At 38.5% G+C, this 24,937-nt stretch overlaps 1 protein-coding gene across 6 annotated transcripts in view; it reads left to right on the plus strand.

The window, feature by feature from the left end:
- The window catches only part of BTG4 (BTG anti-proliferation factor 4), a 130,988-nt gene that overhangs the window by 76,137 nt on the left and 29,914 nt on the right, over positions 1-24,937 (plus strand). For 5 of the 6 annotated variants that reach the window (XM_074304305.1, XM_074304306.1, XM_074304303.1 and 2 more), the window contains exons 5-7: positions 8,465-8,737; positions 11,190-11,357; positions 15,008-15,267. In XM_074304305.1, coding sequence (XP_074160406.1) covers positions 8,465-8,737; positions 11,190-11,318 — 402 coding nt within the window. In that variant the 3' untranslated portion in view covers positions 11,319-11,357; positions 15,008-15,267. Of the gene's footprint in view, positions 1-8,464; positions 8,738-11,189; positions 11,358-15,007; positions 15,268-24,937 lie in introns of those variants that run through there. The other variant, XM_074304301.1, reaches the window with a different exon arrangement.

Below are 24,937 nucleotides of genomic sequence, written 5' to 3' on the forward strand. Positions count from 1 at the left end.
AGAAAAAAGCGTTAATATTAACTCTTCTTCCTCGTAGCCTGGATCTGAGTTTATCTCACTAATCTCTCTCTAGTTCATGAAATTGTGTGTCTCTTGTGTTCTGACATGTTTTAAAGACAGTATTTACAAACTTCTAGAGCTCCCATTCCCATAGTCTAGTCAATGGCTTCAAATCCCTCCTCTTTATAGTTTATATAGTTTATAGTTTAAAACTCAACCTGGGCTACCAGTAAAGCCAGCTCTGTAGGAGGTAACTATTAACATAATCAAATAACTTGATGCTTATTCTTTCATTCTTCTTGTTGCATTGTGTCCTCAGTGGTGAACACAAAACTCCCTCCTTTCTCCCTGTCCCTCCCTCCCTTCCTCCCTCCCTCCCTCCCTCCCTCTCTTCCTTCCTTCCTTCCTTCCTTCCTTCCTTCCTTCCTTCCTTCCTTCCTTCCTTCCTTCCTTCCTTCCTTCCTTCCTTCCTTCCTTCCTTCCTTCCTTCCTTCCTTCCTTCCTTCCTTCCTTCCTTCCTTCCTTCCTTCCTTCCTTCCTTCCTTCCTTCCTTCCTTCCTTCCTTCCTTCCTTCCTTCCTTCCTTCCTTCCTTTTTATTTGTGTTAACCCTGTTGCTTAGTATAGTACCAGCCACATAATAAATGCTTAAAATTTTTTGGTTTGTTTTGCTTTCTACTCCTGTCTAAGACCATATTAGGTTCTTATGGCTCACATTTATATGGTAATTTTCAGTTCACAAAATGCTAAACTCAAAATAACTTTCTGGAGGAGTGATTATAAATAATAATGTTTATAACTGTCCCTTTATACAGATAAACTGAAACTCAGAGAGGAAGACAACTGCTAAGTGTCAGAGCCATCCAAAACATAGTTCATTTAATTACATACCACAATCCTGGAGTCGACTCTTAGCTTAATAAGGATATACCTTTCAATTTAGGTTGGGGGTTCATGTGTTCACTGGTTTTCTCTGGAATGCCATCTTTAGAGAGAATTTCTACCTATTCCAACATGTTACCTAATGACAGTGACTTTCCAATGTGTTCCTTGTCTCAACCATCTTCAATTCATTTCTCACCTTAACCCCCCATCCTCTTTAGTCAGACTTCATGGCCGGGTTGGACAATAGGAATCTACATTTTTATGGGTTTTCCCCTAATCCTGGCTGTATTAAGCTGGCAAAAAGAATCTAGTAGAATCTAGAAGCCTTTGATGTCTCATGTTTCTCAGCATGGTCAGATGACTTTATCAAACTGGAAAAATCCTTATGGTGTCAGACTACTAGGCAGAATTTCTAGAGATAGATGGCAATTGCCTCCTACTAAATTGGGAAAAAATGCAAAATATAGATTAATTCATTGACTAATAAGTAAAATACCTGATTTCCCTTTGGTGTGACATTACAGAGAGTCTCCTTAGTTCTGAGGGTGCTCTTTCCATGTAGCAAATTTTGCTTTATCTGTTTGTTAGTCAGTAAATTCCCAAATATTCAGAAATTCATAAACTTGTAGAATTGAAAATGATCTTAGAGTTTGTCTAGGTCAAACCTGAGCAGAAATCTCCTCTTCAACCTCCAAAAAAAGGCATCATCTAGCCTTTGTCAGAACTTTTATTGATGGAAACATTACTTTTAATGCACTCTATTTCACTTTGGGAAAACTTTTTTCTGGGCTCAAAATCCAAAATATATCTCTTTGCCTCTTTTATCCAAGTTTTGCCCTTTGAGGTCAACCAGAACAAATCTAATCTCTCTCTCACATGGTGACTTTTAAAATACTTAAGTATAAGTATATTCCACATCACTATTCTTTTCTTAGCAAAATACCCACTTTTTTTTCACTCATTCCTTGTGAGGTTATAACCTCTTCACCTTCCTGGATACTTTTCTCTCATAATGATTCAGCTTGTCAATGTCCTTACTAAAAAGGGTTAAATAGAAGTGATTACATCATTCTAGACCATGACAAAATACTGTGGGACTATTACCTCTCTAGTTTTTGATACTTTATTTCTGTTAATATAGATCAATCTCACATTAACTCTTTTGGCTGCCATGTCATGCTCTGAGTTCACCAAAAACAATCCCAAACCCTAGTCCTTCTATAAGAAGTGTCTAGCCATAGTGTCTCCATCCTGTGTTCATGTAATTACTTTGCAATCCATGAAGGACTGTATAAATACTCCTTTCAATAACTTAAATATGTTAAGCATCTATGATTTTAGTGGTAGAGGATTGACATAAATTGTAATTATGATGGAGTCTAAGTCCTTCAAAGAGTTGCCTGAGACTTAGACTATGTGACTTGCCCATGTTACATGACTACTAAATTTTAGCGATAGTATTTAAACACAGGTCTTTACCTCTAAATCAAGTACTTCAACTTCTATGCTACCCTGACCTAATTACATTTCATCTGATTAGATTTAGATCTCTCTTTTAGTCTTTGGAGATATTTTTGGATCTTGATTCCATCAGATAATAATGTTTTATTTATCATTCCTAACTTTGTCAATCAAAAACTTGATAACTGCCATTTATAAATTACTGATTAAAATGTTTATGGCATGGGGCCTTTCACTCTTACCCTTAACTCCTCAAGAACCTAGGGGACACACATATCTCTGGCCACTGGAAACTGCATTCTTACCCAAAGGATGAAACATGGCAATTGTTTGTTGGACAACTACCAGAAGTCAAAGGAAACATGACTATTTTGAGGCTGTTACTATTGCTTATGCCAGTCTAAATGTGTAAACTTTAGACACTTAACATGAATCAGTAGCCTATTAGATGCATTGCTTCAATTTCTTTATTCTTTACTTCTTCCTTGACCTATATACTCCGGCCTTTGGATTTAGCACTCCTCTGAAACTACTCACAGATTGATTTTTGGTCAATTCGAGTGATTTCTTCTCAGTTCTTATATTTTTTGACTTTGTTTTTTTGGTTATTTCGTTACCTTTCTATTTTCAAGTTCTGTTTTTTGATACCATACTTGTGGTTTTGTTATTATTTTATTCGTCAGATGTATCTTTCCCATTTGAGCTATGACTATATAGAAAGGGTTACATGTTTTCTGGTGTTGCTAAACGACCTATGTGGTAAAAGACTTCTGGATGGTCCCTTTGATGTGATAGGGAAGAAGGGGCCTGTGTTAAAGAAAGTTGTTGATTGAATCATGAAAAACTGTCCAGTCTTTGAGTCTTAAAAAATGAGGAGAAACACTTGAAGGTGCCCTCCTAATTTTGAGACAGAGAGCACTAGTTGTTCCTCTGACTTCTAAAGATGTGGGCATAGAGATGGGTTCTCTTTCCCAAGTTTTTCCTCAGCAACATTTATGGTGGATATATGCACAGGACAGCTAGAATCTGTGTTTATATGACTGAGCCTGGGCTGGACTTTAAATCCTTGGCTGGAGAGGGTATTCTTGTGTGGCTCCATTTCTTTCCTCTATAGGCCATTCTGTGATCATCCTTATTTGCGTCTTCTCTTCCATTTTCTAAATAATGATTACTGCTGATGTTCAATTCTGCTACAAAATCCTAGGATGTTAAACCTGGAAGGGACCTTAGCAGTCATTTAGTTCAACCTTCATGTTTTGTATGTGGAGGAAAATTTTATATGAGGAGGAAAAAGAGGAAGGAATTTGCCTGAGTCCAGATAGGACTAGAACTCTGATCTCCAGATTCCCAGGCCAGTGCTTTTCTCATCATACCATTTTTTTCTTTCCCTTTTCCCTCAATTTAGACTTTTCCTCTATCCTGGAGTTGAATAGGAATGATCATCTTTCTCCCATCTTTGCTTTTAGCTCTCTAGGACCCTAGGAATGCACATATTTCTGGTCACTGAATATTGTACAATCAATCTAAGATAGCAGAAGATTAAGCATGGTAGTGGCTTGTTGCACAGTCAGAAATCCCCTTTTGGGGCCAAGAAAAGCACAACCAGTTTGAGGCAGATATGTTTGCGCATGCCTGTTCGAACACATAGACCTTATTCCAGACACCCAGCCTGAAGCAGCCTCATGAGGACACATAGGGATCAAAACAAGTTTTGAGGTCTTTAGGAATATTCTGTTGTTTTCTGCTTCCCTATAACAATTTCCTCCTATCCAAATGATTCACTCTTTTACTGCTAAATAACTTGAAAGAGATATGGAGACAGAACTCTCCTTTTTCTTCTACTGCAGAGACTTGTTGCCTGGAACCATTTTGTTCAGAGTTAACACTTGACCTTACATTTTGGGTGCTAAAAGACCATATCTCATAGCAACATCTTTTCATCTGCAATGACCTCTACCTAGGTCTCTTTATCTTCCATCTATGAGCAAAAACCTGACAAGAGCAGCTCCAGGACTGGCAGGCAGCCTAGGGCGAGTAAAGGTCATTTCAGCAGCCAAGGGAGGAAGGAGCTAGGCCAGGTTATAGAGTGGCCAGAGAGCATTGAATTGAGCCAGGTCACAGTTATCCTTATGTCCTTGCAGTACAGACTGGGGAATCTGCACAATGAAAGTGAGAAGGGAATGGTATCTTGTGTGTATAGATGGGTAATGGTGGTGTTTTATCTGTAAGATCAGGTTCTCTACCTTCTGAGCCCAAGAAGCATTAGACCCTAGCATTTGGAATTACATCTAATATCTCTTTCTGCATGGAAAGGTCCAGAAAACTAAGACTATGGTACCATACTTTGCCCCAGGAGCCTCCTCTCTAGACTATATGCCTCATTTCTGATCCTAGCACTTTGATTCAGTTATTAGAACAAATTCATCATTGGAGTGGGACTCTGGGGTCTTTGTTTGGAGGTAGTAAATTTACACTTTCTATGGCAGCATCTTTGCTTCTGTGGTGGTCTCTACCCAGGTTTCTTTATCTCATTATTTCATGGGGCCAAGAGCAAGGACTGACTCAGGTGAGGCATAACAGAAATGATCAAATATTGACCCACAGAAAGGTCTACAGATGGTGAGGGGGACTGGTTGGGGGTGGAGAGAAGGAGAAAGGGAATGGACTGAGAGGGTGAGGAGTAGGTCTAGGCTAAGGACTTGAGCTCTTGTTGGAGAGTAAAGTGGACTGGAGTAGGGAGCATTTGAGAGGTGGGGGTTTGCTGGATTGAGTGGGGGAAATATTCAGAGTTTCTGGATATCTGGAGAACTTGTTTTGTTACCATATCAGGATAGTTCTATGGAAAAGAGAGTATAGCGTTCTAGCATTCTCTGATAATATAATAATAATAATAGCTAATAAAGCACTTTATACATGTTATATATGAGCTTTATGACAACCTAGTGCTGATTGGTCTAGGATCATACAGCTAGTAAGTACTAGAAATGGAATTCAAACCCAGCTCTTTCTTCTTTAGAAATTGCTTCCCACTTCCCACTGAATGCATTCTAGAAAAAGTATATGGCCTAATTAGACTAGAGAAAGGAGAATATATTAGAGTAGAAATCAGTAGTCAATCTATTCTACAACTCTACTTACCGTTACAGGTATGGTAACTTTCTAGACTAAAGTGCTCCCTCTCCTACTCTGGTGTATGTGATTTTCCCATTAGTTAGAATGTAAACATTTTGAAGGCAGGGACTATCTTTGTTTCTTTTTTGTATAACCAGTCTAGCACATGTACTTTCTCTAACTCCTTTTGAAATCTTTCTCCTTTGAACTCCTTCTGTCTCTCTTTCCCTTTGTAGAATGCAGGCTCAGACTTGGTTTCCTAACAATTATTTGCACCTTGAGCTCCAGAGTACTATGATACTCTGGGTCTCACTAACTCATTTAACCCACATTAGCTGCATATAAAAGATGATCATAGATTTAGATCTGAGGTAGTCATATCAAAGGTTTAGTTCCTCCCCACTCTCCACCCCCCAAAAACACACATAGATAAGGAAACTGGAAGATTAAATGACTTGTAAGTGGCAAAGTCAAAATTCCAACCCAGATCCTTCAATGTTAAAAAAAATAATCATCATCAAAACATGGCCAAATAAAAGACTTTGTCTGAAAAAGATTTTGCCCTGGATTGGTCTTATTTCAGAATATAGGATGCAAACAGAGTAGAACCAGTCTTTAGACCTTCTGAGCTCCTGTACCCAAGACACTTTCATCACCTGGAATAGCTTGGTCAGGTTTTTCTTTACAGCTCTCTCTTCTACTGAACTCAGCCCTTCTTTAAGGCACCTTGCTGGAGAGTGGAATGATCTCACCCAAACAAACTGCAGGTGCAGGCCTGGCCCAGTAAACCACAACAACTAGGGGCCTGTGCAGGACACAATACACAGGAGTCCAGCAAAGCTTTTCAGATCGGGAATAAAGGATGATTATTTGTTTAGCATCATTAGCAGGAGCCCAAGGACTTGTCAAAAACAAAGCAAAAACTTTTGTATTAAGCAGATTAAAATGTAAACTCAGCTGAGAAGGCTCCACAACCTTCAGTGGCTTTATTGTGCCTGGCATTGTGTGTGATTATATGCAAATCAACAGGAGGCCCTTTCTGAGGGCCTGGTCTCTGAGCCTCCCAACAATTTTGGGATTGGGAAAGCAGTAATTAAGACAGAAAGAGTCAGTAGCCATCTCTAGACTGCAGTCTCTCAGGGAAAGAAAACCCCTCCTCACTGGAACAAGGACCCTAGCCAATAAAGTGCTAAAAATATGTTTGTGTTATTTACAGAATACTTCCTATTGAAGCCTTTAGTGAGCTGATATGGATGCTAACAGTGGTGATTCGGATTGGAGAGGAATACAGGAAGAGCATGGAATTTGGAGTTGTATTTGAATCCGGGTTCTTCCTTACATGTTGCCTGTGTCACTAGTCACTTAATTCTCTCTGGGCCTCAGATTTTGCATTTGTAAAATGAGAGTGTTGGACATAGATGATGTCTATGATATTTTCTTTCCAGCTTGAAATCTTATGATCCCATGTCTATATGGTCAGTACATCATAGCTAGTGAAACCACTAGTTAGTGGTCTACATCTGTGTGAGTTCAACATATGTTGTGGAGATCTTGGCATTCTTTAGCATATTTCCATTGTGACTTGTCCTAGTCACAGGTGTTAGAAAATGCTAAATATGGAAGTTGGTATAAAGTTGGAGGGCAGACACAGTCAAGGTATCCTTCCTCTTGGATCTTTTGGGTATGTGTCCACAGTATCTAGTTACCTGTCCTTTTCTCTCCTAGTTAGTAATCAAAAACATTTAATAAGTTCCTACTCTGTTAGGATCTGCTATGGCAGTGACCTTGTGATTAAAAAAGGTTGCTCAAAGAAGGCTTTTTTAACTTTTTCCACTTGCAATCCCTTTTCACCTAATAAATTTTTACAGTATACTGAGTATATAGGCATATAAGATCAGTATTCAAATCAAACATTTACTGATAATAAATCATAATTTCACAACCCCCACATTAAGTTACAAGACCCTGTAACTTGTATGGAGTCACAAACCATAGTTTAAGCTAAGGGTCAGAGGCAGAATAGGAGACACCCTTCTAGATGCAGATGGGCTGTATAGTATTGCCTCAGAGATTTCCTCTTTCATAGACACACATCTTAGTGCCCAGTTCTTTCTCTTCCTTTTGCCAGGGTATCTGTAATTCCTTCAAAATGAGACTCATTTTGGAGTTCATTTTATTGGTTTGCTAATGACTTTACAAGAGATCACTGGAGCTCTCCTCTCGCATCAGCTATGGCATAGTGCCCCTTAGCACTGGATATGGCAATAACATCTCCCAATCTGAACTTCTGGATTTTGAGAATGAGAATGGAGTTAAGAGGGTGAATGAAATCCTCAACTCCCAATCAATTTCAAACGATGAACTTGTCTAGTTATTCCTCTGGATTGAACTCAGACAACATCCACTGAATCTATATGAATTTCCAAACTGATTTCTGCAAGGAAAAAAACCCACAAAAATGTATCATGTGCCCATTGATATGTATCAGAAATTAGATTATAAATAAGGGAAGAACAAATTTTATTAGAAAGAAAACTACCTACTCACATTCCTTCTCCTGTTTGAACTTCTTCAGGTTTCTTTTGCTTTTGAATATCACAAATGTGGGGAAAATTAGTAAGGCTCCTGGGACCAGTAAAGGTACAATACTGAAATCCAACTTTGAGAGGAGTTCTGAGCGTATAGAGGATAAGAATTATCTGTCTCCATTCACTAGCCTTTATTTTTTGTTTGGCGATTCCAGGATGATTCACCTTCTAGGCTTTGATGTATAAAAGCCAGAAACGTTACAGTCTTTAGGCATATGCCCCCTTTGGACTTTCAGAGTGATGAATTTGGTTTTGAAGATGTGTGTATCTAGTGGATGGAAGGATGGATGGAGAGGAAGAGCCACAGATGATGGAGGAATTGAAAGAGAACTTTGCAAAGATATTGTCTTCAAGTTGGGCTGGATAAAAGAGGCCGCCAGACGGGGCTGTTCACCTGCTTGGCTTTTGTTCTCTCCTGCAGGATCGGCTTTACACACCACCCATGGGGAAGCATGCTGTCTGCCATCTGCAGGAGAAATACAACAAACACCCACACGCGAGCCAACGGAAAACTCTCAGCAAAACAAATACCCTGCTGGGGAGATCCCAGCCTGGCCAGGCCCACTTGTGTGCAGAGGGCGGGAAAGGGAGCACCTGCCCCTGGAGCCACTCCTTTTACCAGCGTCCTGGGCTGGCCATCAGGAAGTTACCTGGGCCACTAGAGGTTTGTCCCTCATCCCATCAGCCCTTCCAGGTGAGAGACTTTTTCTGAGCTCAGGTTTGAAAAACAGTTGTTCAAAGAATCAGTTATTAATGTTATTAATAATAGTAATTTGGCTAGTATGAAACCATAGGAAATGGTTTCAGAGCCTGGTTTCAAGGCTTGCCTCTAGCACCTACTGGCTGAATCACATTTGACAAGTTTCTTTACTTCTCATTGCCCCTGGCATTTCTGAGATTCTAAATTGCCAAGGTGCTGCTGATCTGTCTTTGGCAGAAAGAGCTTCCTCACCTGAGTTCCTTAATTACAAGTCCAGTCCTTATCCCTATTATTAATAATAAATAATATTGATGGTTACCTGGGAGGGGGGCATAGGATACGATCATAACTGAAACCCCATTTAGCTTGTGAAGCAAGGGGCACCACCTATATTTACATATACTGGGCATTGGCTTTCATAGGTGTGTCCTGTGCCTGTACAGACGTAGCTTGGGAAGCCCCTTACTTAGTTTCTATGACAAAATAAGGAGTGCTCTGAAGGAGCCACCTCTGTACTTGTAGACTCCACCTTGATTCAATGAGGAAATTTAGGATAGAGATAGCAAGGGGTGGGGAAAATTTGTTGGCTAATGCTAGGAGGTACTGGGGATGGGGGGGTGTCTCACTTGAATATTCAGTGACATTTTGTTTTGGAGTCCCTGATCTCTGGATTATGTTTCAAGAGTCTGTTCTCTCTTCTTTTCCCTGTAGAGTTTGCCACCTCCCTCTCCCCACAGCCCCAATCACCTCAATCATTGATAGCTTCACTCTAAAGAGTGGCAGCTAGGAACCAATGCCCAGGAACTATTGATGTGAGACTGGAGGCTTGTTTGCTCTTCCCATGGCCAAACCTGGTGGGTTGTACCCAGTGGTATTGTGTTACTCAGCCAAAGAATTCCTTTCCTCACCTCTCTCCATTTACAAATGGGAAACAAAAACCCAAGCAATCCTTCCCTGGCCCCAAGCCCATTGCCACAGATCCTTAAGTGTCATACTGGGGAAACAGCTTTCTTCACTGTCTAAGGTACATTTTCCTTATGGCAATAAGGGTTTTATCCCCTCTCCCCAGATTCCCTGCCCCAAAATTCTTTGTAAGCCCTCTCTCCCAAACAGGGCTTTGGATTAAAGATCCTATAAGTCTCTCCAAGTGGCTCCATCCTCCTAGCCTCAACCTTTGGGTCTAAAGTAGGAGCTCTGATTTTCCTTGGCCCAGTTAGGGAAGGAGGTGGCTTTTTTCTTCCTCTGAAGTTCCTGCCTCAGTTCTTAGTTGGGAGTGGCTGGTATACCTTAGGACAGAGAACTTTTTTTTTTTCCCAAGTTCAAACAAGGAGACCTTCTGCTCTTTTCTTTATTGGGGGTGCGGTGGGGGTGATGCCTCAGTGCTTTGTCCTGTCATCAAATATGTCTCTAGAACTTCTGAGACTCCTGGAACTGCCCTTTTGATGTTGCTCAGAAAGAGGGCAGATCTGGGAGGCCTATCTCTCCCTGGAGGGAACCTTTCCAAGGTAGACTGCTCTATCTGCCAGCAAAACCTGGAGAGAAAAGTGACCAGGTTCAGGTGAGATCTGTCTTTGCCTGATTTATTCCACCAGGCCTGCCAGGTAAGGTTCTCCCATCCTACAGTCAAGTTTGACAATTCTGTGACACTGATAGCTAGATAGGAATAGTCATAGAGGGCGAGAGAGTAGAAAGAGAATTTCATGACAAGTTCTGTCCATGCTTTGGGCTGTATAGAAAAGATCAGATTTTCCTACAAACTTTGTTCCTTTGGGAGATTGTTGGATCTGTCTAGAAGTAGAGAGAATATTGAACTGAGGCCTAAGTTATGGTTCTGGCTCTAGGTATTAATTTACTTTATAACCTTGAACAAGCCATGTAACTATCTTAGCTCTTAGTTTCTTCATATACAAAAAATATAGAAGGTATTTGAGCGTTAGAATATAGCAAGAACAAAGGCAGAAGAAAGCATGGCACAGTTTGGGGAATAACAACTAATCAATCGGGATGAGAGTATAGGATAGGCAAAGGGAGGTAGCATGAGATAAGGCTGAAAAGTAGGGAGTCTGGTCTTCATTCTTTAGACAGTGAGAAGGTTTGGAGATTTCTGAGCAGTGAAGTGATGTGTTCAGAACTATTCGCAGATTAATTTGGTAGGAATAGGTCATATAAATGAGGAGGCGAAATTAATAATCATAATAACTAAAATTATTATATTTAACATGTCTATACTGGAACAGTCAAGGAGAATGGTAAGAAGGATATTATGATAATTCAGGTAACAAATAATAAGTAGTTGAACTACTGAGTTGGTTATGAGAATAGTAAGGGGGATACTATATGTGAAAGATAAATAGGCAGTAGAGTTGACAGAACTGGTGACTTTCAAAGATGAATAAAAAAGATCAGCCAAAGGATGATAGCTTATATAAGTATGTCTGTTTGGAAGTATTTTAGATCGTTCCTCTTCATGGACTCTATGTTCCAGCCAAATTTGCCTATTTGCTATTTCCTGGATTTTGCATCCCATCTCCCACTACCATGCTTCTGTCAAGACTATCCTTCAAGCTTGGAATAAACTCCCTTTTCCTGGAACTTCCACCAAGGATTATAGCAGGTACTACCTCTTTCCTATAAAGAGTTTCCTTATTCTCTCAATTAATGCTCTCTTTTCCAAAATTATTGCACTGTAATATATTGGAAAGCAATTGAGATGTGGAATTAGGGCATCTAGAACAGCATCCTGACTGCCACTTACTAGCTATTCCGTCATGAGCAGATCAAATACTGTGGACCTCAGTTTCCCTCATCTATAAGATGAGGAGGTTGAATTAAATGGCCTCTATAGTTTCTTCTAGCCCTAAATCTATAATCCAATGATCTATGTAATTGTAGTAGAATGTGAGCCTCTTGAGGATAAAAATTGTTTTTCATTTTGTTTTCCTATACTCAGGGTTTAGTACAGAGTTTTGTATTTGGTGCGGTCTTGGCAAAAACTTGTTAGTTTTAAAAAATATAAACCTTCTTTATTATGAAGTTAAATACAAGCATTTCAAATACAAAGAATAGAAGATGATTGTACATAAAAAGATAAACTTCTCTTATGTACTGTTGTTTAAAAGTATAAAATTTAGTAGTAACAAAGCTGTCCTGCTTTTTCTGTGTTCCTTTATGGATCCTTTTTGAATTGTTTCTTCTGTGTAAATTTTAGATGTTTCATTGACATTTTTTCTTTTTTTCATTGTTTTCATATCACTAGTCACCATGCTTTTTCCACCATCTAATAAAAACTCTTCTTGGTAATAAATAAGTACAATCATGTCTGAAAAATGCTTCATTCTCGATTTTGAGTCTATTACTTCTGTTAGGAGATGGGTAGCATGCTTCAACATCAGTCATCTTGGAATTGTGGTTGGTTACTGCATTGAGTAAGTCCTTCAAAGTTTTTGTCTTAATATTTTTATTGTATAAATTGTTCTCTTGATTCCACTCATTTTATTCTAAATTAGTTCATGCAAGTCATTGCAAGTTTCTTTGAACTAGTTCTCTTTATAACTTCTTATGAGAGTTTTGCAATGGATAGAGTGCCAGGCCTGAAGTCTGTAAGACTCATATTCCCAAGTTCAAATCTGACCTCAGACTAGCTGTGTGACTCTGGGAAAATCACTTAACCCTATTTACCTCAGTTTTCTCATCTGAAAAAGAACTGGAAAAGGAAATAGGAAATAATTTTAATATCTTCACCAAGAAAATCCCAAATGGTATCATGAAGAGTTGAGCATGACTAAAAAACAACAACAAAATAATTTGTTTAATCATTCTCCCAAATGATGGGCACTCCCTTTATTCCCAGTTCTTTGTTACCACAAAAAAAGCTGCAATAATTTTTTTATACATACAAATCCTTTCCCTCTGTCTTTGACTTCTTTCAGATATACATATGTTTAGTAATGCCATCAGTTGGTTAAAAGGATATGAATTGGGAATATTTTGTTTATAGTTAAATTTGCTTTCCAAAATGATTGGACTAATTTACAATGCCAATAAAATTACTTTAGTGTGCCTATGTTCCTATAGTCCCTCCAACAATAGTGAAATTGAATTGTTTGTGCTATTGACAGAGACAAGGAAGGAAGAAAAGAAAATTTGGGGAAAATATGAGTTCAGTTTTAGATTTCTTGAATTTGCAATGCTGATGGTATATTTAGAAGAGCTAGAGAGTTGGGAGGTGGAAATGCTAGTCTGGAGTAAAGGAGAGAAGTCAGACTATGAAATACAAATTTGTGAATGGTTTACATAGAGACAGTAGCTGAAGCCTTGTGAACCAATGAGATCATCATGAGAAAGGGCATACAGAGAGAAAAGAGCCAAGAACAAATTCTTGAGAATGCTTAAGGGAATTGTAAGAAGATAGAGAAACATAACTTAAAGAAGTAGAAGAGTCAGGAGTATGTAAGACACCCTGGAGGGGTTTAACAGTATTACATGTTACAAGAGGTTAAAAAAAAAAAAAAGACATTAGACTTGGGAATAGTTTTCAGTAAAGGAATACATGAAAGATTAGCCTTTGTTATATATAGTGCCCAGAGAGGTGATATCTTTAAGGAAAAGTCATTCTTTAGTTAGTGCTAGATGATGAAAAGAATCCCTTAAATATTTATTTTCTATCCTCTGCATTTTTGCCTATCTCATTCTGTTCATTATTAGTGTCTGCTCTCCTCTTCTATACCTATTAAAATCATAATGCTTCTTCAAGATTCAGCTTTTGTTCATTTAATAGAACCTTGGAAACTTAGAGGTAGAAACATTTAGTTTAAATATCCATTCAAAGCTAGAATCCTTTCTATGTCATATTTAGACATGATCGTTCAACCTCTGTTTTAATATACCCAGTGACACGGAATGCAATAACTAGACCGCCCATTCAACTGTTGTACAACTCTGGGTATTAGAAAAAAAATTTTTTTTTTAATATTGAAAAGAAACCTCTTTCCCTATTAAGTTCTATCCTTGGTGCTAGAGTCTCATCTCTGTTTCAACATATGGTCCCCTTCAAAAATGTGAATATCATTATAAGATTATAGGGTCTAGAGGTAGAACCTTGGAGATCATCTTCATTCAAATCTACCATGTTATTTGATTAGTGTATCCTCAGTCTTATATTAATGGGGTAGAGAGGGAAAGTGGTATCAGGGAAGCAAGGGTTGTATTTTGCTTCATTACTGGTTGAGAGTCCTGGAGCCAATGGTAGGTCTGCCTGAATTATCAGTTGTTTTGACATTTGATACCAAGCCCTTGTTTCCATGATTCTATCATTTACCTTTATAGTTCCATCTTTGGACAATCTAAGCCTGACCTGCTATTTTCTAAACAGCCTTTACTTTTTCTTGCAGTCCTATATAAAACTCATATGTAAACCAGGAAAGGGAAGTTTTCACTTTGATTTACATGATTTATTTTATTTAGGGGTATAAAACAAAAAATGTTCCTGTGATTTCATTGTCATAAGGCACAAGTTGAGGAAACATTTTGATAAACACTTTCTCTTGTATTCTTTTTCTCCAAAAAAACAAAAAAAAAAACAAAACCAAAACTGCCCAGAGTACTGAGAAGATAAGTGACTGGCTTAGAGTCACATAGTCAATATATCAGAGGCAGGACTTGAAACCAGGTCTTATTGACTTTGAAGGCAACTCTCCATCCATTGTACTACACTACCTTCTTTTCTTTAAAGTTCTTTCATTGTTGAGGTTTTGTTTTGTTTTATTTTTGGACCAGAGGTTTTAGACCTCCTCTAATGATAAAAGTTGCCACCTACTCTGCAAGTTATCATCTTAGAGAAATGTCTGGGACAGTGAGAAGTTAAGTGACTGGCTTTTGGTCACACAGCTGGTATTATCAGATAAAGTTCTCAGATATCTTCATTACATTATTGCTTTATTTTATTTCATTTTCTGAAGAAACATGAGATCATGTAAATTCTTGCACCAAACCAAAGCTCTTGTTCCTCAAGGTAACTGATAAGATGATAAAGTCCTCATTGATGCACACCATAATAAATCATCCATTAGAGTATGCTGTTGTTTCTTTCTACTGTTAAATGTAATCTCTTTTAGGGCAGGAATTGTTAATGTTGTTTTTTTTTGTATCCCCATTTTCTGGTACACAACAAGCGCCTAATTGATAGTTTTTGATCAACAGATTGAGGATAAATTTCAGTCATATCTTTCACTATAAGTAGAAATATTTCTTCATCTTTAATTTCAGCATTTCCCATTGCTTTCAAGTTGGCCTGTTGGATTCCAGAGTCATTGCCTCGTAATTTTGATGACTTCCTTCAAGACTCAGCTCAGATCTCATCTTCTGCAAGAAACCTTTTTTGGTACCCCCAGATGCTAGTACCTTTCTCTCTTAATTTATCTTCCATTTATTCTGTATAGGTATTTTATTAACATGTTATTCCCTCCCCCCCTTAGAATGTAATCTCCTAAGGGCAGAGACTGATGTTGATTTTTGTTTTTGTTTTGGCCCAGAATATAATACTTAATAAATACTTATTGACTAATTGATTGTCCAGCCCAACTATATTTACACTGGTGTTCATGAACATATCAGTCTAGTTTAGAACACAAACTGATCTAGTTTAGTAATGACATTGCTTTTATCAGGTAGATGCTATTTCCCTGGTCATGTTTTGCTAACTCGATGGTTTAGTACACAAAGGACATCAGAATTGCTATATTGGACCCAATATAGCTTCTGTCAAGAATTAGAATGTTCTGCTTTTGACATTGGCTGTTCTTTGTGAGGTCAACCTAAATACTGACATTCCTTGTTTAATAATCTATTATCAATTTAGTATCTGCAAACATACATAGAATCTTCCTGAAGTAATATATAATTTTCATTCTGTTTTACCTTCTATAATTAATAAGTAGTAAGAAAAGTAGCTATATAAATGTGATTTATGCTTAATGAATTCCTAGGGAATTTATATCAGAGAACTGGACTGACAAAAGGCTGGGCTTTAATGTCTGGCTTTCTCCTCTCAGGAACAGCTGTAATTCCTGGGTAGCACTGGTAATAGTGGGGACCTCATTCTTCACAGCAGGGGCTGCCTTGGACCTCCTCTTGGACACAGTTACCAAACATGTTTTTCATCTTCATTAATCTGCCCCCCTTCTCACGTTTCTCAGGTCACAGCTGCATTGTTATCTGATGGGCTGGCTGCCAGCCTTCTGAAGCCTGACAGTTACAAAGGATGGATTAGCTGACAAAGAATATTTATTTTTTAAAAATCCTTTTTCTTTATCTGTTGTTTTATGCCGTGTAAGGGGCATATTGCTTTGGTTTGATAAGTGTGGCCTTTTTAGAGAAGTGATCAGAGTTGTGATATCAGTGCTAGTAAAGCAGTGACAATTATTTGGACAAGTAGACTAGTAGATCTTTTGATGGCTTTAATGGCATTTTATCCACTTCATCTTACAGTCTCAGAGAAGTCCAGGATGTTGCTGTCTTTCCTCAAAAAGCTGAAATAAAGTGATGCCTTTTCAGCAGGTGTTCTGGGCTAGAGGACAGTGGTGGATTGATTTAGATAATGGATAACTTGTCAGCTCAGGGTGGTTGTGTTTTGCATAATGGCATTTTGAGAGATCAGGCAGTACCCTTCACACAGACAGAAAAGATGAGCAGTTCACTGCCCTTTCTTCATTAAGGAGAATCACTTCCACTGCAAATACTTTTCAGCTCAGATGGAGAGAGTATCTTCTTTGTGAAGCTGAGGTTCTTTATCTACTTCTAGGTCTGAAGTATACCATTGGGATTGACAGTGTGAGATTTCTGAGGATAGTTATAAATGCCAGTAGTAAACTTCATTCATTATCATTGTCCATTGTGAGTTTTCAAAAATCATGGTCCCTTAGGGGTCATAATCTCTTAGGGAACATACACTTTGGGTAATCCTGAGGAGGAATCCCAAGTTGTGACACTGGCTTCCATAGTCTGAGCCTATCTATTTCTGGGACAGCTCCAGTCTGTAGGATGTAGGATCCAACTGAGAGTAGTGGAAGGGGGAAGGATTGATTGAGAGGTACTTGCAAAGAAATGATTTTTAAGTGGGCACACTTAGCATCCATAATCAGCACAGTTTCCGCTCTGGGCTTTCTTATCCTTGGAAAATGAGTGATATTTCCTTTCCTATCTGGAGGAACAGAGAAGCAAGATGGCATATTAGATAGAGGGATAGTCAAGAAGATGTGAACTCAATTCATGCCTCTGTTAGGTGTTATCTATATGATTATTGGTAAGTCACTTTTTAGTATCGTAGGCAAATCTCTTAGACTATAAATTACAAAGAAGTTGCTAAAATGAAAAATTTGGACCTTCTTCATAAAAAAAAAAAAGAAAAAAAAAAGCTATAGTGGAAAACTGATGTGAAACAGTAGCTTCAATTTCTGGAGAGCCCAAACAATTGCTGAAAGGACAGCATCCTGAATTCATAGCCATGGTCTCTAATGGATTGTCATATTTATTTCCATCTATGTATCACTTGATTGTTTGTGGGACTGAACCTACTGGGTCTGAAGATACAGCTTTTGAAGGATTCACTGCTTCCAAAGAACTCTTGAAGACACAGAGTGAGGAAAGATAGTTTGAGATGTTACTAAGGCCCTAATTCAACTCTAAATGATAATTTTTGTAGCCTTTCCATCAAATTATCTTAATTTTATAGGACATTGAATTAGCAAGGCTTTAGATCTGGCTTTCTTCATTATCTCCTAACTAGGAAGCAGTAAAAAAAAAAAAAAGAATAATGACTCTCCCCTCTCCCTCCTAAGACCCATATAGATCATCATTTTCCCTCTGAGGGGTAGTGATGGTCAGGTAAATCTTTTACCCTTATCTGTAGCTTTGTAAGCATGCTACCTTAACATTTTAACAGTGATGGATGGCTCTTGATCTAATTAGCATTCATTTAGACTACAATTGTTTAATTAACTTTCCTAAGTGTGAATAAATTAGCATTTATGGTTCTTACAAGCAAAAATTGCATAAAAGTGACTCACCTCTCTGGATAAATCAGTCCTAGTAGCTCAGAAAGTCCTTTTCTGTTTTTTGAATGAGTTGCTTAATCTCTATATACTTTTGTTTTCTCTTCTGTCTAATGGGAATAAAAAGATCTCTATTTCAGAACTGAACTTTGTGTTCTCCAATGACAATCAAAATGATCTATGGTTGTTTCTAGGATCCAAAGAAATATACATGAATGCACTTTGAATAGCACTCACTATTATTATAAAAATGCCAGACATTATTACTGTTGTTTCCAAGTGACTTAGTGGTATAGGAGGCTAGGTTAGCTTGATAGCATTGGGAAAAAATTTACCATAGGATCATGGATTTAGAGCTAGAAGGGGTTTGAGAGGTCATTTAGTTAGCCCTCTTATTTTATAGATGAAGCCTAGGGAGATGAGGTGATTAATCCAAAGTCAGAGAGGTAGTAATTCACAGGGCTGGTGTTTGAATTCACATTCCTTGAATCCAGAATCAGCATTGTGCCAGAAGTATCTGAACACAACCAACCCTCTCTTTAGGTCACTTTCAGGTCAATGGTAGATTTCTAACCAAAATTACCAGACACCCAAAGGATGGGCAGCTTGATGGGAGTCGGAGACATGTCTAATCAGTCTGGCCCTTCTCTGATTCATGTGGGAGATTTTATTGTCCTTTCAAGTTTGGGTTCTCAGCTTTGTTTGGAGGCGGGGAGGGGTGAGGAGGGGGTTATGGCACTAGTACATAGCCTTCTGTCTTCTCTAAGATCTACTTGATAAAACTGCCCTTGGTGATGGAGTTAGATTTCTGTTTCCAATTTTACAGAACAGTGACTTATCAGAGAGGGACATCTGAAGGCATTGGCTCCAGGAGCCTGGTCCTCACTGAGCTTGTCATCTTGGCAAGTGTCAGCAGAGGGAGTTATGCTGCTGCAGTTCTACAGCTAAGAGTTCAGTACCAGGGGTCCAAGGAGAAGAGAAGGGACAGGCCCTAAACATTAACCACCATTCTCTTCCTATATATGGGCTAGAGGAGTAGCGAAGTAGCCAGATCCAGGCTGACTGGGGATGTGAAGCAGAGGTATACTTTCAAGTGCACCAAACCCTACTTCTAAAGGAAATGTGAGCCTGATTCCTTGATCAGGCAAGTACAGATACCCCTGTGTCATTAAAAGCAAGGAAAGTATGACTTGTTTCAGCAACTCCAATTGAGATTGAGGAGAAGGGTGATAGTAGATTCTATGACCTGGACAATGGGAAGAGAAAGGATTACCCATTGGGATTATCAATTCCAGTTTACTCCATGACTAATCAGTCTCTTTCTGTCTCTGTTATTTTCTCTATCTCTCTGTGTTTCAATCTCTCTGTCTCTCTTCTCTGTTTTTCTTTCTCAGAAAATAAGCAACCCTAGTCTGAATGAAGTTCCACTGGGATAGGGGCTGAGGGTGGGGAAGAGCTTTGTGAACTTTGAGAGTCCTTGGGGATGGTATTGCTGAACTTTTGTCCTATTTTGCTGAAATTCATCTGGGACTTGGTGGATGGTGGTGGCAAGTGCTAAAGGTAAATGGTCAAGACAGATTGGCTGAAGATTGGACACCAAATCGCAAACCTTGCCAATGTACTTAAACTAGGAATGTGGACATTGAGTGTAGGACCAGGAGTGTGCTGGTAAATGTTTAATAACTGGCTGTCTGGAGGGTGGGGTGGGGGAGGGGATGTGTCCAAGATACACTTTAAAGCTTAATCTGCTTTATTAATGTTTTAAGCCTAGACAACAGTAAGCCAAGTCTTCATTTGTAGCATTTACTGATTTCCAAGGTGTATAAATGCTCATTCTTTTTATATCTTTCCCCAATCTCCCCACCTACCCCATGATCCATTGACACTGACCTCCTTGCTGTTCCTGGAATAAGTCACTTCATTTCCTGCCACCTGACATTTTCATTAGCTGTCTTCCATGCCTGCAATTCTCTTCCTACAGATTTTTTCTCTTAGCCTTACTGGCTACCTTTCAAGTTCTAGCTAAAATCCCACCTTCTATAGGAAGTCTTTCCTAACCCTTCTTAATTCTATTATTTTCCTTCTGTTGCTTATCTACAATTTATTACAGGTAGGTAGATAAGTGGATACGTGGATGAATAGATGGATGGATAGATACATAGATGAATAGATAGATACATAGATAATAGATGGATAGATGGATGGATGGATGGATATATATATATATATATGGAAAGAAAAATAAATAGTTTGAACATTGTTATATGCATGTTCTTTCCCCCATTTAATAGTAAATTCCTTGAAAACAGGAACAGTCTTTTACTCCACTGCTTCATAATGAGGGGCACAGAGCTGTCACTTAATTATAAGTGTTTATTGACTGACACTGACTAACCTTAACACTGAAAAATTCACAATTGACTCTCTAGCATATCCCTGAGTGCACCCCAATTGAGAGGGAAGCTGGGGAATAAGAATCTATTCTAACGAGAGATTGGCATGGAGGGAGGTCTTAATGCTTGGGGCTCTTCCTGAGAAAATAGTGACCTCAAAGGATATGAACAAACAGTTCTCAAAAGAAGCATTCTGAACTATTAACAACCATATGAAAGAATGCTCTAAATCATTAATAATCAGAGAAATGCAAATCAAAACAACCTTGAGGGCAAGGATGGTCTCTCTTTTTGCTTGTGTTTATTTTCCCAGTATTCAGCACCAAGTAATTGCTTAATAAAGTCCAAATTGCTTTCCAGACTGGTTGTGCTCATTCACAGATCCATTAACAGTGTATCAATGTGTCTATTTTTCAGAAATCCCTCCTATAATTATAATTTTTCTTTTTGTGACAAATCTGATGGGCATAAGGTGGAATCTCAGAATTGCTTTAATTTACATTTCTCTAATTAGTAATGGTTCAGACCATTTGGGGCTATAGATAGCTTGGGTTTCTTCATTTGAGTTAATATTTGAGTGTGTTAATATATTTCATTTCTCAATTAGAGAAGGGGTTTTGTTCTTATAAATCTGAATTTTAGTTCCTTATGTATCTTAGAAACAAAAACTTTAGAAGAGAAATTTGCTGCAAAGATTTCCCTCCCAGTTGTTTCACTATTAATCTTAGCTTTATTGACTTTGTGCAAAAACTTTGAAATTTTATATTAACAAAAATTCCATCCACTTTATCACCTTTATTTAGTTATCCCTTGTTTGATCATGAACTTTTCTTCTATCCAAAGATCTGAAAATTATTTTTCCCCCATGTTTCTCTAATTTGTTTATGCTGTGACCTTTTATATTTTGGTCATGTATCCATTTGGAGCTTCTCGTCTAAATCTTAATTTCTTTCATATTGCCATTTAATTATCCTATCAGTTTGCATTTTTTCCCCTTTCAAATAGTGATTCCTTAATCTAGTAATGATGGTCTTTGTGTTTATTGAATATTAGGATATGTGATACTTTTACTTCTGTATGTTCCCCTGATCAATCTGATCAAACAAGGTAATATAGGATCACAGCTTTATTATTGTAAAGGACTTCAAAAAAATCATCTTCCCTAGTTATCTTCCCCACTCCCCCCCCCAGGGCAAATGGGGTTAAGTGACTTGCCCAGGGTCATACAATATAATAAGTGTCAAATGTCTGAGTCCAGTCCATATCTGAACTCAGATTCTCCTGATTCCAGGATTGTAAAGGGCTGAACAGATGCAAGGTGACCTAGCACATAGGGCTAATTACCAATTGGACAATTCTCTATTAACATATACTTGGAGAATGACCCTCCCCAACTATTCTGTACTAGATTGGGGGGTGTGGACAAAGAAAGGAAAAGAGAGAGATGAGAGGGTGGAGTAGGACAGGCAGGATCTTTCTTTTGGCGGTGAAGAGAGAGGAAGGTGTAGAGATTGTTAGATCTAATCTCCTGACGGTGACCCCAAAAGACCAAGAATAAAGACTTTTGCTTATCCTGACTCCTGCTGATTCTAAGATATCCAGGGTCACAACACAGGACCAATGCTCAGTGCCATTGTGTCATCTAGCTACTCCTAGCCAACTTATTTTACATAGAAGAAAACTGAAGCACAGAAAACATTAATAGCTAGCATTTATATAGTACTTTAATGTTTGCAAAGTACTTTACATACTTTATCTCATTTGATCCTTACAAAATCATGGTAACATAGGTGTTATTATTATCCTCATTTCATAGGGAAGAATACTAAGGCTTAGGCTAAGGGACTTGCCCAGAGTCATACAGCTAAGTGTCTGAAGTAGGATTTAAAGTCTGCTCTTCCTTACTAAGTCCAGCACTCTATCCTAGTGCCTAAAATCATACAGGTAGTATGTAATGGAGATATTGAATTCTGCTCTTTTGACTTCATATTTGTAGCAATAAAATGTTGAGTTTGATTCTGGTCAGACTCTGGAGAAAGTGTTAAAAAAAGACCTCAGAGATAACCCAGTATGCAGGCCATGTTGTCTTTAAGATAGATCTAAAATTGATCTGGTTCTGCTGGAAGAAAGGACCCTGATTATGAGCCTCTAATTGTTTCCATTACATAAATTAACCCTGTCATGTCACCCATGTAGATTCTATATTATCTATGCCAGATGATTTATGCAGAAAAACTGCAAGCCCCTCCAGCCTGGAAAGTAGCTATTGTACAGTAGGAGAGGACCTGATCAGGCAGGAGATTTGTGCATTTCCTTGGTAAAGCAGAAAAATCACTGAATTTGAAATCAGAGGACCTTAATTCAAATCCCAGTTTTACTTTTTGTGAAGCAGATTTTGGACAAGTCTAGGTGACTTTAGGGAAATCATTGTTTACTGCTCTAAGTTTCCTCATGAATGGGTGGGGACTTTAAAAAATCTCTTATGTTCCCTTCTCTATTTAGATTTATGACTTCAAGTTTCAGATGCCTCAAAGTGGGAAGATATCTCCAAAATAGGATAAATCCTAGGTTTGAAACTTTTTCATGAATTTCAGAATTCTTGACTTGGATTGGTGATGAGGGAAAGGGAACCCTTGGACAGTTGAGCCATTCCCTTTCCCCTGATAATCAGTGCTACATTGTGACTTTTAAGGGATGTGGATGCTGCCGTTTTTAGAATGCTCCTTGATTTTTATTTTTGGTGGAGAGGTGGGAAGTCTGCTTTTCTCTTCCAAGAAAGATTTTTAGGGTCAGGTGACCTTGGCTAGAAGACCTCAGAACGTTTCCTGCCCTCAAGGAGCTTACATTCTATAGGGGAAATAACATATGTTTATATAAATATCATAAGTATCATAATATATATAAAATGATGTCCCTTCTCTGGATGCAGAGGTATAGAGGTAGTGAAGCACTGAAAAACTAGGTAGAATAATGACTATAGAGTGGGCTCTCAGTCGAAGACCTGAGTTCAAATTTGGCCTTGGACACTTACTAGTTGGGTCACTTAGCCTCTGTTTGGCTCAGTTTCTTCATTTACAAAATAGGGTTAATAATTGCATCCATCTCTCCAGATAGTTGTTGTGAAGATCAAATGAGATAATAATTATGAAGCACATCACCATAGCTGGCACATAGTAAATGCTATAAAAATAATAGCTATATTTCTTTTTCTTCCATTATAGATATGACCTTATAAAAACCATTTGTATTTACAATAATGATCCAATAGCAATAACAATAATGATGATAACTCCCATTTATGTAGGGCTTTAAGATTTACAAAGTGTGCCACATACATTTGACCTCTGTTCCTAGTTCCCTGGTCAAGAAAGGGACATAAATGTTGCCATCTATTGTGTTATCATTGGATATTCCTCTTGACTCTGGGATAAATATCAGTCTTTAGTATCTGATGAAATCTTATATGATTGGGAGAGGCTGTGATCTGGAATGCTTGAGTTGATCCTGGAGTCAAATCTTTTATGATAGTCAGTGACTAGTTCCTGCAAATCCCAAATCCCCTGACTTAGTTCTCTGACTTTGAGACTTATCTCTGGGATCAATGAATAGTTTGGAGCTTCCATACTTGCAGAGATCCTGGCCCACAACCTGTTTGCCATGGACTAGGCATCGCGTAAGCTGAACCATCTGCCAATGGAGGGAATGCCCAACCTTCACTTATATGGGAGCCCTCCCTTCTGCTCCCCATGCTGAGTCAGCAACATCCCTCTTGATGTCCTTGGCTTTCTGCCACCAAGCAAAGCCAAGTGTAGTTACAATAATTTGGTTCAGCTGGAATCTTACATCCTGTGCTTGCTTCCAACATGGTACTTTGCCAATTTGTACCCCAGGCAATGAGGAGCAGCAGTTCTTTGATTCTATTGAAGGTTCTTGACCTTCATAAGGGATTCAAATGGCCAGCAGTGAAGGCCGTAAGGGAAAATGGAAGGGTCAAGCTGCTAAGCCTTCCTTAACTTCTATTGAAGCTACTGGCTATTTCTGGAGTGGTATGATTCCTACCCAGCAGCACCAAGCACCTGGCTGGCAATCAGTAACTCACTGCTAGAGCATGCTAACTGCTTGGCTTTCCTCCATCCATCCAGGGCATTTGGATTCATTTCTTTTGTTCTACTCATGAACTTTGGAAGTAAGCTAGTAGGTTTCACTGGGAATTGCTTCTATCATTGTCATTTTCTTTTCAGTTCCGAGGAATTCTTCATTTCCTTCCCATTCTTTCCTCACTCTCCAAGGATAAACATCACAATGCCACTAGGGACAGAGATATGTTATAGAGAAGGGAGACTGTACATAGGGGAGGGAGAGGGAAAGTGTTATTGGGATATTGCTTGTTTGAATTGCTTGCTTGATATTATTTAGTGAAGCTCTTGAAAGACTCCAGGTTGATGAGAATTAAGATAAATGGGTAAGTCAGAGAACTAGGTCATTGGACCCCCTGATTAGGGGTTTGCATTATAACCTCTGACAATGCAGCCATACTAAGCTCATCTGAATAGAGTAGATGGGTGTATGAAGGTATACAGAAGAAACTTGGTTTGAACAGAAGTATACATTTGGCCAACTACCCTAGGGGCTAGGGCTTCCAGAAGAGGAGAAACCCTTTAAACCATCTTTCCTGTTTCAGGTAAAGATCAGTTCTATTTAGTTTTCAAGGTCAGAGTGATGAATAAAGTGTTTCATTTCTATCCTACAATTTC

Source organism: Sminthopsis crassicaudata, chromosome 3, assembly GCF_048593235.1.
Source record: "Sminthopsis crassicaudata isolate SCR6 chromosome 3, ASM4859323v1, whole genome shotgun sequence".
NCBI lineage: Eukaryota > Metazoa > Chordata > Mammalia > Dasyuromorphia > Dasyuridae > Sminthopsis > Sminthopsis crassicaudata.